General features: G+C 47.6%; 1 protein-coding gene across 1 annotated transcript in view; it reads right to left on the bottom strand.

Moving 5' to 3' along the window:
• Window positions 1-2,321: 2,321 nt before the first annotated feature.
• LOC142578474 (uncharacterized) overlaps window positions 2,322-17,874 on the bottom strand; it is a 136,056-nt gene continuing 120,503 nt past the window's right edge. The window contains exon 8 of the mRNA XM_075687857.1: window positions 2,322-2,777. Coding sequence (XP_075543972.1) covers window positions 2,570-2,777 — 208 coding nt within the window. The 3' untranslated portion in view covers window positions 2,322-2,569. The remainder of the gene's footprint in view (window positions 2,778-17,874) is intronic.

The following is a 17,874-nucleotide window of genomic DNA, read 5'->3' as shown; positions in this document are numbered from 1 at the left end:
TCTACAACATGGCCGCCGCGTTGCGTTCTTTTTCCTGGCAAATGCAGCATGCGGTTCATGCTCGTTTCTGGCGCTGCGTCAGAAGGAATTCCGTTCGTCTACTTCGACGCGTCCGACGTAGAGATGCACAAAATATCTTGAAGATGGTGCACTACCGAAAATGATCGGTCGAGAATATCCCCTTTGAATACATTTTTGCCTTTGAACCTTATCTCTAGTTTTCGTAGGACATCGCGGCTTATATAGTACTTATATTCACCCGGGGAAAGCATTGCCCAAGCAGATCTTGGTGGGCAAGTGGCTGTGCTGTTCAAATCTAGCTCGTGCAGCTTCGTCAACTGCAGTTTACAAGCCTTTTGCGCGTTGGCAGATCTGCATCGCACTTGCCTGCTGCGCCACGATGCACGCTTTCACTCTAGAAGATGGGACAGGAAAGATGTGTTCGGCCTTCCTATACTCAACGTTGTGTACTGCACAGCCATTGCTCGTGATCGAATACGTATTACTCCTTCAAGCATGAACCAACTAGCCCAAGCAAGAGCTTTACTTGAGCATATTTCTCTACATTGGGCCCTTTCTTTAAACAAAGCTTTCGCACCGATCCTGCCATTTTGTGCGTCAACCTGATCGCCGTCTCAGCTTGCCAGTCTCGCGTGGTGTCGTATTGCTTGAGAAAGAAATCTGGTGCCTTTGAAAGTACAGTCTATCTTCGGCGTCTTGGAACCATCTTCAGGGCACGTCAAGCGCGTATGTAAAATACTCAAGTCCGAGTGGCGCCGGTCCTGTCGTTTGTGTCCTTCTTCAGTCCTGGTGTTTTGCGCGTTACCTTTACTCATTCAAGCATGAACGAACTAGCCCGAGCAAGAGATTTACCTGTTGAGGTGTATTTTGGAGATAATTCTCCTTCCAGATTTTCAGGGATGCCAAGTATTCTTCGGAAGCCTGTTTGTACTTTTGCTAGCGCATGTTAGGGCGTAACTGGGCTAATGTAGTAAGTCGGCCGTTTTATTAGTGGCACAAGCACCGAGTGACATTCTTATTTCTTGTGCAGCACTTCCGGTTCACCTACTCAGATGACCGGTGAGGAATTAATAATAAATAAAAGAAATAAAAAACTGCAGTACAGTACAAAATTCACGAGCTTCATTATAGATATGATATCAGAGCTTAGGTTTACCTACAGGTTGAGCTACTGAACTGTGTGGAATAATTAGACTTTTTTTAAAATCACTTATACGACCAGGGACGAAATGCACTATATATCACAAAAAAATAAAGAATGTATAGTACAGTAAACAAATTCACGGGATTCATTATATATAGGATATCAGAGCATAAATTTTGTTACAAGTGGAGGTACTGAAATGTCTGAAGTAATCAGAATTAATTAGAAATCTCTGAGGCGACCACGAGCTAAATTCAAAATAAGTAGATAATATTAAAAAAGTGCTACGGTACTAAATTCATGGGTTTCAATGTAGATATGATATCAAATCCTAAGTTCAGTCACATGTTAAATAACTGAAGTGTCTCAAATAATAACAATTCATTAGAAATCACTGAGACGACCAGGAACAAGATTCAAAATAAATAAAGCCAGGTAAGCAGGTAACGTTAGCAACAAAATCAGTTTCAGGTGTTAGTACCAGATGAAAAATCTTCGACACTGACCAAGTTATTCAAGTAGGTTGCCGCACTAGCTGAGTGAAAAAGTAAAACACAAATCTAAAAAATCTCGCACTAGTTTGCTGCAAGGCTAAGCTAATGGTGGTTCAGGATATCATGCTACGTCAAGAAATTTAAGGTCTCCAAGTACAAACAGTGGCAAAGTCGGGAAACGTGATAGAATGGCATAGTGTACTTAGTTTGCAAAAGTGCTAGTATATGAAGGGTCAGTAAAAAAGCTCTATAGCAACTATTTAATGATTATTCAACTAAAGCTCAAATCATTTCACCGCTCCTCGTTAATTCAATGCACCGAGAAGAAAAAGTTTTGGGTACTGCTTACAACACGCCTCCACATCGATGCGTAAGGTAATTCTTGTACAGCATCTGTGAGATCTGCTTGATATCAATTTATTATGTACCGAACATCAATACACTGGCGTAATATTCTAAGTGGCGGGTTTGGTTTTAAGGGGTATAATTTATAACGTATTATTGAAACTGTCCTTGCGGCCAACTTTTTTTTATATCGTGTGATGGTTTTCCTTGCGCAGCAACTGCCGAAGTTTCTTGTTTAGAAGTTACCCCTTCCCACACATTCATCTCCCAATACAAAGCTTTAAAGAAGAAAATATTTAACAGCCGACAGATAAACGTATATTTTTATTCGGCGTTTAAATCACCAAAGGAAGTAAATAAAATTTCAGAAAGTGGTTCCTGCTCAATGCAGAGATAAAGTTTAAAAAATTGAACTAGCAAGTATTGGCTGAGTATGACACTAGCCCTAGAAGTACTGCCAAAAGTAAAGAAAGAAAGAGGAATGCACCAGGGCAGTCTCTCCAGTAGCCAAAGGAAAATGTATAGGTTCATAATTCAAGGGAAGAAGAACTGTGGGACAGCACACTTAGATAAATAACCTTATTGCGCGAACATCACACGGGGATATTTGGCAAAAAAGGCGCACAAATAAAATTTCGCCAGGCGATGATTTCAGGTGGGGAATGCAAATTGCGGGGCGTCTTGCTGCTGCTGTGTGGAGTAGAGTAGCGGACGCTCCCCACAGCGGCCGCGATTGCAGCGGGCCCGGCGTCCTTCGTGCTAGGCTGGTTCCACTGCAAGTACACGTGCAATAAGTCACGCCTTTTATACAGACAAGGCATGTCACTCGGTAAACAAGCGTAATCTGCACACGCATAAGTGATTCTAGTGCGCAAGGTAAAAATGTAATGAATAAGGCCAAGAATTCGCCTTGCTGGTGCCTGCGGAGGAGTATACAACTTGGTTATAGAGCAGAATCTTGTTAAACGGAAACTCAGGAGACTGGACAAATATGCTCTGATGAACAGGAGTCCGTTTACTCAGACATATGTGTAGAACTGCATAACTATATGTCAGACCCTCTTAAACGTGTTCAGCATGTTAGGAATAAAAACGTGAGTGGCAGCTAGTCTGTCCGGTGGTTTGAGCATGGTAGGCGACTTCTGCGCAATGCCTTGGCAGGCTGGTTGGTGCGAATCGATAACTACTTTGCTTAGCGCAAAACACCGGACACAAGAAAGACGACAGGAGAAGGTGATACTCCCAAGCGACATCATTTTATTGCGTCACTCCTTTATACAGGACAGAATCTAGAGAAGCATGCGCAGTTAGCACCATGAGCAGGAACCACCTTACAAGTGACAAATGGTGTCAGTTGAGAGTAGCGCGTTGTCCTAGTCGTCTTTCTTGTGTCCGTTATTTTGCGCTAAACAAAGTAGTTATGGAGGCGACTTCTAGATTGACTGGGCTTCGGTATTTTCCATCTATAAGAGACGCGGGAGACATATCAAAGCAAGAACATCGCCTTTTACGCTTGACTCGGCAGCAGAATTAGAACGAGGTCGAGCTGGTGCTGTCCAATTTATCGTATGCCGTGCTGTACGATGCCCGCAACTTGAGGCGCTCCTATTTCGCCCATATATGGGACGAGTGGGGTGCTCCCAAGCTGTCCGGACTTTACATGCAATGTAATAAATATCTGTAGAATCTTCCCTTGCTTGAGTCTTTCCCACTTCTTTTTAAGAGGAGCTCGGAGGTTCTTCTCAAGATACATTATCTTTATTGTACCTCCATTGTATCTTTATTATCAAGATACATGATCATCATCACCATCATACTATTTCATATCTACGCTGAAGCGACTAGCGCAAGAGTGGACACGGGACACTAACCAGGCGACAAGGACAAGCGCAGATTGTCCTTGTCGCTTGTCCTTGTCAACTTTTTAGTGTCCCGTGGACACTCTTGCATTAGTCACTTCAGCATGGAATACCAACTAGCCCAGTCTCACACCCTGTTTTATACACTGCAGGACGAAGGCCTCTGCCTGCCTGCGATCTCTAATCACCCTTGTGCTGCGCCAACCGATTCCAACTAGCATCCGCGAATTTCCTAATTTAATCGTTCCACCTAGTCTTCCATCGTCCTCGACTGCGTTCTCCTTCTCTTGGTACCCATTCTGTAACCCTAATAGTCCAACGATTATCTAACCTGCGCATTACACGACCTGCCCAGCTCCACTTTATTTTCTTAATGTCAATTAGAATATCGGCTATGCACGTTTGCTCTCTGATCCAAACCGCTCTCTTTCTGTCTGTTAACGTTATGCCTAGAATTCTTCGTTCCATCGCTCTTTGCGGGCCTTGTTCTCAAACTTCCTTCTCAGCCTCCAAGTCCCTGCCCCATACGTCAGCACCAGCAAAATGCACTTATGACACACCTTCCCTTTTAATGATAATGGTAAGCTTCCAGTGAGGAGCTGACAATGTCTGCCGTTGCAATCAAACCCATTTTTATTCTTCTGTGAATTTTCTTCTCATGATCAGGGTTCCCTGTGATTAGTCTAGGTCTAGGCCCTGTGATTAGTCTAGACCTAGTAAACCTACTCCTTCACAGGCCAGAGACTGACTAGCGATCCTGAAATCCTGTTCCCTTGCCCGGCAATTCATCATTATCTTTGTCTTCTGCATATTAATCCTCAACCCCTCTTGCACTCTCTCAGTTAAGGTCCTCAATTAATAGTTGTAACTCTTCTACATGGAAACGAATAAATTGCTTTTCTCGGTAACTATTGCTGCGAATTCGATTAAATTTATTACGCTTAAGGAAAAGGGTATGCTGCAGTGACTCAAGGATGCAGATTTTCTTTATTTTGGTCGTAGGCTTTTCTTTAGAAATCGTTGAAAGAGCGATATAAAAATGATGTCAATTGCATATAATAATGCATCGAAAGCAGACAAAACTGATATAGTATACACCACTGTGCACTATATTACTGATTTGTGAACACGACTATTGTGAAACCTTTGTAACGACTGTATATAACTTCGTAAGCTGTAATTTAATATGCTAAATTTCTTCTATTTCGATGCGGTAATGGATGCAGCTTGCTAAAGTGCGATATTTGCTTTTCGCTCAGAGTTACGAATTTTTAAATTTCGTGCTGTCTTTTTTCAATCTTACAAATATTAAGAAATTATTGTAAAAGCGTTGAGGTCCTAAATCGAAATTCAGTTTCCTAAAGTCACTAGAACTTAACATATTCACACGCGTACTTGTTTGTCGTTATTGGACGACACGTTTTACCGCCTAACAAATGTTATCGCACAGCGCAGAACGCGCCTGCATGTATCGGAAGCTTCTGGAATGTTATCCATGCTTCTATCCGCTGTCTCTGACCGAACCTTGTGTAATGTGATCGCATGTGTGCGTGACGCGAATAATGTAGAACTTTGTGGAAAGTACGCGGGCCCCAACGATTACTCTGGAACATTCGACGACTGATGTATAAAAGCCAACGCGCTTGACCCGCTGGTCAGATTTTCGACGATCGCCGATTGTGTTCGCCGCTATCGTTGAGCTATAAGTGTAGCCTGCTTTTGCGGGCACAGGTTCGCCGAATAAAAGTTAGTTTTGTCTTTCACAGTATTGCTACTGTGTTCTTCAACGTCACCACCACGTGACATCTGGTGGAGGTGCTTTTCATCCATGTACCGGACGTCCCCGACAAGCCGTGATCCAAGCCCGGACCGTAAAGAGAGCACCACCGTAGTCACGGACCATCAAGCAAGCCGTCGTCTACAACCGCTGCCCGCGGAGCACGGACTTCTACCTGAGAAGACCAAGAAGATTGTGGCCAAGACAACCACAATGGCTGCCCCAGTGTCACCCATCGTACTTCAACAACCCAGAGAGCCCCCTACCTTCCGTGGAGCTACGTCGGAGGATCCTGAAACCTGGCTCGAAACCTTCGAAAGGATCTCGACCTTCAATAACTGGACCTCTGAGGATAAACTACGACACGTGTTCTTCTCCTTGGAAGATACCGCGAGGACTTGGCTCGAGAACCGGGAGTCCACCCTGGCAACATGGGACCTGTTCCGCAATAACTTTCTGAGGACGTTCACGAGCGTTGTCCGAAAAGAAAGAGCCGAAGTTCTGCTGGAAACCCGAGGCCAACTACCCAATGAGACCATCGCCATCTTCACAGAAGAGATGACCAGTCTTTTCCGGCACGCCGACCCGGAAATGTCCGAAGAGAAAAAAGTGCGTTTCTTGATGCGAGGCGCAAAGCAATAACTTTTCGCCGGACTAATCCGAAACCCGCCGAAGACCGTAGCTGAGTTCCTGACAGAGGCTACGACGATTGAGAAATCGTTAGAAATGCGCACTAGGAAATATAACCGCCAAGTGCTCACGCCACAGTGCGCCATCCAAGTGCTGGGCTCCGTTGATCTCCAAGAGACCATAAGGGTCATTGTGCGCGAAGAACTGCGCGAAGTCTTGCCTTCGTCGCAGCCTCAAGTAGCCTTGATCGCTGACATAGTGAAAGGTGAGGTTCAGCGATCGCTGGGAGCTCCTGAGTTGCAACCACAATTACCGCAGCGCTAGCCAGAAGCGATGACCTACGCCTCCGTCGCACGCCGTCAACGTCCCCCTCTGCGACCGCGCCAGGGCCCTGTCACGCCGCAGTTCCGTCGTCCGCCGCTGCCGCCGCCAGCACGACCAACCATCCCCAGCGCACCTACGTGAGGAAAACGGACATTTGGCGCGCCCCCGACAACCGCCCGCTCTGCTACCACTGCGGCGAAGCCGGTCATGTGTACCGCCGATGCCCATACCGCAACCTGTGACTGCGAGGATTCGCCGTCAACGCACAGTGCCCGAGGGAAGGTCAACGCCCTCGTGACATCGCCGACTACCTCGCCGCTACTCAGTGGAGCCCTCGACGACCGTCCCGTTCGCCGTCACCAGGCCGCTACCTGTCGCCGCAGCGCCGTCCATACACTGGCCCAGCCCTGCGCCGATCCATGAGTCCATATCCGGAAAACTAAAAGCAGCAACCGATGGAGGTGCGGTTGCTGTTCGTCGAACTGACGCAGATCCTCCGCCGCCTACGAAGACTACGACGAGCCTGCCTCGACGACATAACAGCGACACGCCGCCGTCCGGACGAAGACTGGAAGCAAAGAATACGTCGACGAAAGACCACCTGACGACGCCACATATCAGCCACAGGTCAACGCGACGCAGCCGTGATCCGACGCCAAGGCCTAACTGTAACGCAAGACAAAGAACCACCGACGTCGACGTGCTTCTCGATGGCCACGCAGTCACCGCCTTAGTGGACACAGGGGCCGATTACTCCATCATGAGTGGACACATCGCCGCCCAGTTGAAGAAGGTTTAGACTGCATGGAAGGGCCCTCAAATTCGAACCGCTGCAGCACACCCCATCACGCCGACTGGAATCTGCATGGCAAGAATAACCATTCATGACAGGACTTACCCTGCCACCTTCGTTATCCTCCAACAGTGCTCACGAGTCGTCATTCTCGGCATGGACTTCCTGAACCAACACGGAGCAATCATCAACCTGAAGTCGAAGTCAATAACGCTGTCGGAAGATCAAGCGATACCGCCGGAGAGCCCTCGTAGTCACCACGCCTTGAGTGTGCTCGAAGATCAAGTGAGCATACCGCCTCGGTCCAGCATTGTTATCTCGGTCGGCACCGAAACGCCCGCTGACGTCGAAGGCGTCATCGAAGGCGACCAACGTCTACTGCTCGACCGTGAAATTTGCGTCGCAAGAGGGATCGCTCGACTGCACGGAGAAAACACGAAAGTGTTACTGACAAATTTGAGCCAGGAGTTCAAGCACATCGACAAGGGCACGGCGATCGCGTACATAGAGGAAATTCTGGAAACCAGTAATGCGTTTGTCCTCTCGGATTCTGTCGCATCTACCCCGACGACCGTAGTTCCCGAGCCAGACTTCGACATTAAACAACGTCTCCCCGTGATTAAGCGGCAACAGCTCAGAAGTCTGCTTCGACAATACAAAGACTGCTTTTCGACGTCATCGAGGATTCGACAAACACCAATCGCAAAACATCGCATAATAATCGAAGAGTGCGCTCGACCTCTCCGCCAGAGCCCTTACCGAGTTTCGACGTGAGAACGCGAAGCTATAAGACAACAAGTCTACGAAATGCTGCGCGACGACACCATCCAGCCGTCGAAAAGCCCGTGGGCATCCCCTGTTGTCCTGGTGAGGAAAAAGGACGGAACCCTACCTTTCTGCGTCGATTATCGTCGACTGAACAAAATCACGAAGAAAGACGTATACGCCCTCCCACGGATAGACGATGCATTGGATCGGCTCTGCAATGCTAAATACTTCTCATCGATGGACCTCAAGTCTGGCACCTGGCATATAGAAGTCGACGAAAGGGATCGCGAAAAGACCGCCTTTATCACGCCAGACGGCCTCTATGTGTTCAAGGTTATGCTATTTGGACTGTGCTCGGCGCCTGCAACGTTCCAGCGCGTGATGGACACGGTTTTAGCAGGATTGAAGTGGCAGACCTGTCTTGTTTACTTGAATAACGTCGTCATCTTCGCCGGAAATTTCGACGATCACCTTAAGCGGCTTGCGACAGTACTAGAGGCCATCAAGTCATCAGGGCTCACTCTGAAGCCGGAAAAGTGTCACTTCGCTTACGATGAGCTTCTATTTCTAGGCCACGTCATCAGCAAATCTGGGGTACGCCCCGACCCGCAGAAGACAGCTGCCATCGCAAAGCTCCCGCAGCCAATCGACAAGAAGGCAGTGCGCAGGCTCCTTGGCATGTGTGCCTACTATAGGCGCTTTGTCAAGGACTTTTCACGCATCGCGGAGTCGCTAACACATCTAACGAAATGTGATGTGGAGTTCAAGTGGGAAACCCCGCAGACCGATGCATTTCAAGAACTCAAATGACGCGTGCAGTCGCCGCCGGTACTTGCACACTTCGACGGGGACGCCGATACTGAAATCCGCACTGACGCCAGTAGCCTAGGCCTCTGTGCCGTCCTAGTCCAGAGGAAAGACGTACTTGAACGGGTTATATCTTATGCTAGCCGGTTGCTGTCAAAATAGGAAGGCAATTACTCTACGACTGAAAAGCAATGCCTCGCCATCATTTGGGCTACAGCAAAATTCCGCCCTTACCTCTATGGCAGGCTGTTCAATGTCGTCAGCGACCATTACGCGTTGTGTTGGCTAGCTAACTTAAAGGACCCTTCAGGACGGCTGGCGCGGTGGAGCCTCCGACTGCAAGAATATGACGTCACCGTAATCTACAAGTCCGGAAGAAAACACTCTGACGCCGACTACTTATCACGCGCCCCCATCGATCCCGCGCGGCAATACGACGAGGACGACGATGCCTTCCTTGGTATAATAAGCGCGGAAGACTTCACTAAACAGCAGCGAGCAGACCCGGAGCTAAGAGGCCTTGTCGAGTATTTGGAAGGGAACACCGACGTTGTCCCTAGGGCAATTAAGCGCGGGTTGTCATCGTTCACGTTACAAAACAACCTGCTTGTGAAGAACTTCTCACCAGTCCGCGCCAGCTACCTTCTTATTGTACCGTAAGCGCTGCGTCCAGAAGTACTGCACGCCTTACACGACGATCCAACCGCTGGGCACATCGGATTCTCCCAGACGCTGTCGAGGATACAGGAAAGGTAGTACTGGCCGCGTCTGACCGCCGACATCGCCCATTACGTCAAGACATGCCGAGACTGTCAACGACGCAAGACACCACCGACAAGGCCAGCAGGGTTACTACAGCCGATCGAACCTCCTCGTCGACCATTCCAGCAGATTGGGATGGATTTGTTGGGGCCGTTTCCGACGTCAACATCCAGGAATAAGTGGATCGTCGTGGCGACGGACTATCTCACCCGCTTCGCTGAAACTAAAGCTCTACCAAAAGGCAGCGCAGCCGAAGTGGCGAAATTTTTCGTCGAGAACATCCTGCTGCGACATGGTGCCCCAGTATTCCTCATCACCGACACCCGCCGTGGTTGCTCAGTGGCTATGGTGTTGGGCTGCTGAGCACGAGGTCGGGGGATCGAATCCCGGCCGCGGCGGCCGCATTTCGATGGGGGCGAAATGCGAAAACACCCGTGTGCTTAGATTTAGGTGCACGTTAAAGAACCCCAGGTGGTCAAAATTTCCGGAGTCCTCCACTATGGCGTGCCTCATAATCAGAAAGTGGTTTTGGCACGTAAAACCCCAAATATTATTATTATTATTATCATCACCGACAGAGGAACGGCTTTTACAGCACAGCTCACCGAAGCCATTGTGGAATATAGCCAGACAAGCCACAGGAGGACAACTGCCTACCATCCGCAAACGAATGGCCTCACGGAGCGCCTGAACAAGACCCTCGCCGACATGCTAGCGTTGTACGTCGACGTCGAACACAAGACCTGCGATGCCGTCCTGCCGTACGTACCATTCGCTTACAACACGGCGGTGCAAGAAACAACACAGATCACGCCGTTTAAGCTGCTTTAAGGCAGGAACCCGACGACGACGCTCGACGCCATGCTGCCGCACGTCACTGACGAAGAGAATCTTGACGTCGCTACCTATCTCCAACGCACCGATGAAGCCCGACAGCTTGCCCGCCTGCGGATCAAGAACCAGCAGCGTACCGACAGCCGACACTACAACCTCCGACGACACTTCGTCTAGTACCAGCCCGGCGACCGTGTATGGGCCCCGATACGCCGACGAGGGCTGAGTGAGAAACTATTGCGACGCTATTTCGGACCCTACAAGGTAATCGGACGTATTGGCGCACTGGACTATGAGGTCGTGCCAGACGGCATTTCGCATTCACAGCGGCGCCGCGCACGATTTGAAATGGTGCACGTGGTGCGTCTTAAACCCGTTTACGGACGCTGACGAACTTTTCTTATTGTGTTGTTTTCTTTATTACGAGTGCTTCTTCATTACTTTCACTTGTGTGCAGCATCGGGTCCATGCTCTTTAAGAGGGGGGTATTGACACGTGTACTTGTTTGTCTTTATCGGGCGACACGTTTTACCGTCTAACAAATGTTATCGCACATCGCAGGACGCGCTTGCATGTATCGGAAGCTTCTGGAATGTTATCGATGATTCTATCCGCTGTCTCTGACCGAACCTTGTGTAATGTGATCGCATGTGTGCGCGACGCGAATAATGTAGAACTTTGGGGAAGGTACGCGGGTCCCAGCGATTACTCTGGAACATTCGACGACTGATGCATAAAAGCCGACGCGCTTGACCCGCTGGTCAGATTTTTGACGATCGCCGATTGTGTTCGCCGCTATCGTTGACCTATAAGTGTAGCCTGTTTTTATGGGCATAGGTTCGCCCAATAAAAGTTAGTTTTGTCTTTCTCAGTATTGCTACTGTGTTCTTCAACGTCACCACCTCGTGACAATATTCTCTTAATTTCAACAAATGCCAATGAAACTGATCCACTGGTTATTTCTGAAAGGCATTATAACATTTTACATGTATTTGAAGAAGCCGTATCGGAGCTTGGCCCAAGCTAAAGCTTCCTATTATAACGCTTAATTTGTATGTAGAAGGCAGATGTCCGATACAAAAGCCAGATTTGGGCTATTTATAAACATATAAATAACAGCTAACTTCTGTTTTTCCGTTCACTGAGTGTTGCAACATGTTCATAGTGAATAATGGGAGTTTTTTTTGCAATATCTGAATACGAAACGAACCGATATAGATGCTTGTATTCAGTTTATGCAGCCATTTACAATTAGGCGATTTGCGTTTGGCGAGATTATACCGTATAAGAAAAATACTACAGATGCACAACGGGAAAAAAACTATATTCCATGCTATAAGATATAGAAAATGCATTAGAGTTTCTCTAAGTAAAAGAGTTGATAAGTTCTTATTTTTTTACCGTTAATGCCCACTTTCAATGTTACGTGTTTGTAATTTGATTGTCAAGCCGAGTTACTGAGAATCTGGAGCACTGCAGAATTCATATCGAGCATCTAGCTTTGTGCCGTTTGTAATAGATTAATTTGTTTTCACTCATAAATTAAGGCAGCGTGTGCAGTGAAATCCTGTGTTTATGAGAAAGGATCGTTATTTTTACATTTACTTTTATTCCCTCAATAAATATTCATGTTCATAACTATGCAGCCGATGGCATAATTGTCACAGGTGGTGTACCACCGAGCTCATTCAAGCTTGCCTGCAACAATGCAAATATGCTCTAGCAAGTGGCACCACCTCCAAGTCATCTGTACTTTTCTAATATTGAGCAAGCACCATATTCTCCTTATATATATATATATATATATATATATATATATATATATATATATATATATATATATATATATATATATATATATATATATATATATGAGCGGTAGACACGGGGGCTATGCTGAGAATAACGGAAAAAGTTACAATTGCGTAGCCATTATAGAATATTGTCAAGACTGTGTGTAGGGGTCTGCTTACGCTTCTGGGTGCTGAAAGGCAAAGCTGCGCATTAGTATTCTGAGGGACAAAACTACTTATTACGCTACGCGAGGCGTTCTTTAAAACAGGAACAAACACTTCACCTGGCTGCCGCTGCATCATCGTCCCTGAAGTGGGAAAAACGTCCATGAGATATGTAAGCAATAAAGACTGTAGAAAGCAAGTGTTGTGCGAGTTCGCGACTAACCTAAACAACGATGCGCCAGACACAAGCGTCACCCACAACAGCACTCGCTTCAAAAATTATACATCCGTCGATGCGCCATCGGTTATATTGATTACGTCCTGATATCATAATCTTGGTTATTAACAGAAGTTTCTACTAAGAGATAAGCATCCAGAATTTGCAATTGGAATTACAAAATAATTTGAACTGTCGGCAATCTTCTTACGTTACTGTTTACTTGCGTCCCTGGTGGAGGCAAATGCTGTGACGTTGAATAATTAAGCAAGGATCACTGTCAAACCCTTCTTGGTTATAAAACCGTTCAGGGAGGGCCTTTTTGCAGCACAGCGCAATATTACGTAAGGGAAAGGTAGTGCCAAGCTTTCATTGTTGGGTCTATATTATCTGAAGCCTCACAGGCAGCGCTAAAAAGCGAACTCTATTTCTGGACTTTTCCCGCCACCGTAAAATTACTGGCTGCCCGATGTTTTACGGGCGCTCGTATTTAGTTATACCAAGAGATCATTCAGACCTAGTCTGTAATATTAAATCCTTCCTAGAAGCTATAATTACTCACATATTTTTCCTGACACTCCTTTCGTTAACAACTACAAAACAGTGCAATCAATAGAGGTGAAAGCATAAAGCGGGTTATATGTCATCCGATGTCCGGCGTTATCGAAAATTTCACCGTCCAGCTTTTTCACACCAAAATTGATGCTAGTCGAATCAACGACCTTTGGTCTTAATTATTGGAAGTTTATGAAAACACTGTTAATTAAGAGATAGTTAATTAAAACACTCGAACCCACGACCCTTGGAGGGAGAAGACAAGAAATAGGAAATACCAACGCATTGTAATTCGCATGTCAAATAATTTAATGAATGTCTCGAGAGCGCGAACGCTTTCGCCAGATTTTATATCCATGCATAACCAATGAGGTGAAAGATACGTAACCAAATTGGGAATAACAGAATGAAGCGTCAATACAGTGATCGCAGGGGTGCGCGGCGACCGACTGCGCGTCTGCATGCACGTCCGCGCACAATGTTTTCCTTTCGCTGTGAGCGCGTTTTCGCACCGTGCCGTGAGCTTTAGGCCGCAGCATATGAGCATTTGACAGCACACTAGCAACCATTGTTGCGTGGACGCTATCAGAACTGTTCAAAAATAATTTCGTTATAGAGACTTCGACGCTTACGGCGACTGTGATGTGCCGTCGCGACGATTCAATCTTTTTGTCTTCTAAATCCTTGGGCATTTCAATAATATTTCTCAAGTTGCGTCGCACTTTATGTTCATTAGTCTTCTCGGCGTGCCATTTCCCTCTGCTTCTTTTTCATAATCAAATGCGCATTAATTCACAACACAAACATGACCATGTGCCATGCCTTTCTTTAATGTGCTTCTTAGCGCTCTCTTTCCGTTCCAGTGGACTTGCCAGTATTTAGCATCAACAAGTTCATAGACCAAACCGTCATGACATTAGCCGGGCAGCGGGCACGGGCGAGCGCCTCAGTGCGCGTTTTCTGCTACTCATCGAACATCACGCAGTCCCGGCGCCGTAGCAGAAATCTTTCTCGCGGCTGTGCTTGCTGCATACCCGAGTTGTACCCGATGGCTGACTGCCGGTTCTAAGTTTCGCCAGCCAAGCTTCACGGAGCTTCTTGTCCTGCGGCTACGTGTGAATAAGGCTGACACCGAGCTCCGTTGCGTACGTCCGGCACTGCAGCGCAAAGTAGTAGCCTACCATTCTGCACGCCTTCAAAGCCAGCCACTACCCATTATAGTGATTTCAAATGTTGTCAAGCAGACACCCAAGGCGGGAAAGCCTGACCACTTATCAGAACCGCCGCGCAGGTGTGACTTCAAACTTTCGTTTTCAACTTGCTTTAGCGCTTCCGAAGCAGCCGTCGCGGCCGCTGTGTCCACGTGATCCCTCATGGCACGTCACGCCGATGGTGGCGCCAGCTTTTGCAGTGGTGAAGCTCACCGCCAATAGCGGCGAGAGAAGAGTGCGCACGAAGGTATGAGTTTTCTGCAGATCCCTCTCAAGATCGGCGGGCACGCCCGTGCACAGTAGGCACTTGTTGGCGTAGTCGAAACCGCCCTCCCCCCCACCTTCATCCCGCGCTGCCTCCCACTTCCATTCCTTTCGCGCGCGACATAGAGCCGCCATCCTCTGTTCCCCTTGCGCGCGGTCGCGAAATACGTAGTTGCAGCCGGATCACAACTCCACCCTCCCCCCCCTTTCTCCAGTCCCTGCACAGCGTTTAGCGTGTCGGAAGACGGTGCGTTTGCTTTCCTCTTCGCGTGCGGCAGATTGAGCCGCGAGCATCGGCTTGCCTCGCGTGCCTTCACTCGCAAGTAGAGAATACGACACACAGCCACGGTGTGAAGCCTTTGAACTTTACACGGAACATCACAGCGACGACAAAAATGCGCCTGAAGTGTCCCTATAATTGCTATTGCAATAAAACTCCCAGTGTCACTTGCATTGGGGGTGCGTTAAGTATCCCCGTGTGGTCAAAATTAATCCTGAGTCCCTCACTACGGCCTGCCTTATATCAAATCGTGGCTTAGGCACGTAAAACCCGAGAAGTCATTCATCGAACCGTGGACATGTTCGACCTGCCCGAAAACGTAGCCGAATCTATGATGAAGAATACTTTGGCGTTTTGAGGCCTAAGGGCTAAGCACGGTCAAACAGTGCCGGGGAAGCTTTACTAGGGCGTTTTAGTTGACCGTGTACAGCACTCTCCGCTTAGCGGAAATGTTAGGGCGCTTGTGCGCAACGCTAATGCCGGTAGCGAAACAAAGATCGCTGCCGTCGCTCGATCTGCTTACGAAGCCGACTGAGCGAAGCGTGAGAGCGCGTCTACTTCGAATTTTCGGTCGTTTCTCAGCCTATACTCCTCCTCACAAGTGCATTTCAGCACTGCGAAAGGCACGACGTATACACAGCCAATATCCTTCAGCAACGGCATATAGTTCTAGGCCTAAGTTGCTGACTATTGGCTGCACTAGACAGTTTAATTTTTGCTCGCTCCAAGATATGGCACAGGGATACGTGAGGCGTTAGGGACTTTGCGCATGCAAGTCGTATACCGAGAATTACTGTGGCAGTTACTGCCGGTAACTGTAATAGCCGCCCTAACCGGGATTACTTATAGAAACATGGCAGCACCCATACAGTGCCGACCACCCGCTTGGATCCTAATCGTCGCATTTTACTGGCTCCCCACCCTGTCAGCAATAAACAAGCGGGAAACTTCATCATCGCTAAGTCTAACCTCAAGCTGAGGTGAAAGCACTGGGTATGTTTTCTCGTAATTTTTTAGATTGGCTCTTTTGTTTTCACGCTGCTAGGACTACAGACAAGGCACCGAGCCGTAAAGCTGATTTGGTTTCCAGTTAGCAGATGGCGCCACACCATTAGCACTGCTGATGCGTAAATTTATGACCTAGCGAACATTTAGGCCTTTATAGCGTTCCGCATCGTCAACGTTGACGATGCAGAACGCTATGAAGGCCTAAATGTTCACTACGTCATTAATTTACTACCGCAATCTAGCAAGCAAATACTGACGCCGAGTAGACGCTGTGCCACAGTTGAACATTCGTGATCGCGTTCGCGCTTACTACTTGCTGAGAAGGCTGCAAGGTAAGTGCAGGGGAGATTGGCAGGTGAAGTGAAGCGCTGCTGTCGCATGCATGTAAACAAAGCTTAAATTATGGCGTCGAAACATTTTCTGCGTCAATCCACCGACCATGGAGAATGTATCAACAGGATGCCAAGCAGGCGCTGAGCAGACGACGCGGCGCGGATGAGCAAATCTCGAGGGACTTTCGGCCTTTCCATTGGTTAAGAATTCATGTACCTTCTACTGTGCTGCAAGGTACTGAGATAGAGTATAGCTCATAGCGCGCCTCGGCAAGACGGGCTTATGAAATGCGAATCTACGAAGTTGCCTGCACTGTCTCAACACTTGAAATCTGAGGGGTTCATAAGCGGCGCTCAACCAGAACTGTGTAATGAGTTGACAATGGAGCGATGAATTACAAGAAGTAGACGTAACGTGACCTGTAAATGGGCCTAAAGGACAGTCGCAGTAAACTGCGCTAAGTGTATGTGTAATAATGTTAAAAAATTTAGTTATGGGGTTTTATTCACCAAAATCACTACCTGATTACGAGGCACGCCGCAGTGGGACACTCCGAAAATTTCACCACGTGGTTTTTTTCAGGTTCACCTAAGTCTGAGTACACGGGTGTTTTCGTATTTCGCCTCGGTCGAAATGCGGCCGCCGTGGCCGGCATGTATACTGCGACCTCGTGCTTAGCAGCCGAACAACATAGCCTCTAAGCAACCACGGCGAGTCGTAATAATGTCATGCCAGTGAATAATGAGGAGTGCTATGAACCTGACAGATACATCAGGAAGCAATGATATATTTGAAAATCTGTCAGCCATAAATGTTGGCAAAAAAGGTACAGTACTGGTAATGCTCCTCTACACAAGCTTCAAGTGAGTGGACTGAAACGGCAGCATTACGAACTTGCTTTTTGGAAATCCGTTATAGAAACCTTGCCACCATAATATCTATACTTGTCTGGTAAATCAGTCTGGGAGGTCATCAGCAACAGCGCTTCCGCAGTCAGTACATGTTTCGGTTGCAGAGGGTCTGCTAAAAAGATGCTGTGTAGACAGTAAGGCTCGTGATGCCGCATATCAACGGACGCAAAACAGAATGAAGGTAGCGGTAGTTGCCTATCTGCCTGGAGCGGCGCGCAGTCTTAAGAAAATGGCTAGCCGCGTGGACACAAAAGCGGTTTTTACAGCCCAGAAAAACTAAGCAAAATGTGTCGTTTGGACAGACCCGTACAGTAAGTAACCCGTCGGGTGCTGTAAGCATCATCGTAACACTTTTACTGGTTGCGTAGAAGCTGTGGTGTACCAACCTCTGCTGCCTTGTGGGAGAAAATACATCCCACAGACAGGAACATAACTTAATGGGGGGCTACGAGAACATTGTGTGAACGTGAGCAATAAGCATTAAGGTCATTTGTCTGCCCATTGTCATGAATGTGGCTGCGAACCGTTATTTAGGTCTCACCTAGTTCTTGCAGAGCACGAAGATAAAGATGTGAGAGA

This window comes from Dermacentor variabilis, chromosome 4 (assembly GCF_050947875.1).
Source record: "Dermacentor variabilis isolate Ectoservices chromosome 4, ASM5094787v1, whole genome shotgun sequence".
In the NCBI taxonomy this organism is placed as follows: Eukaryota; Metazoa; Arthropoda; class Arachnida; order Ixodida; family Ixodidae; genus Dermacentor; species Dermacentor variabilis.
Note: the sequence above shows the minus strand (reverse complement) of the source record. Positions and strands in the feature narration are given on the sequence as shown.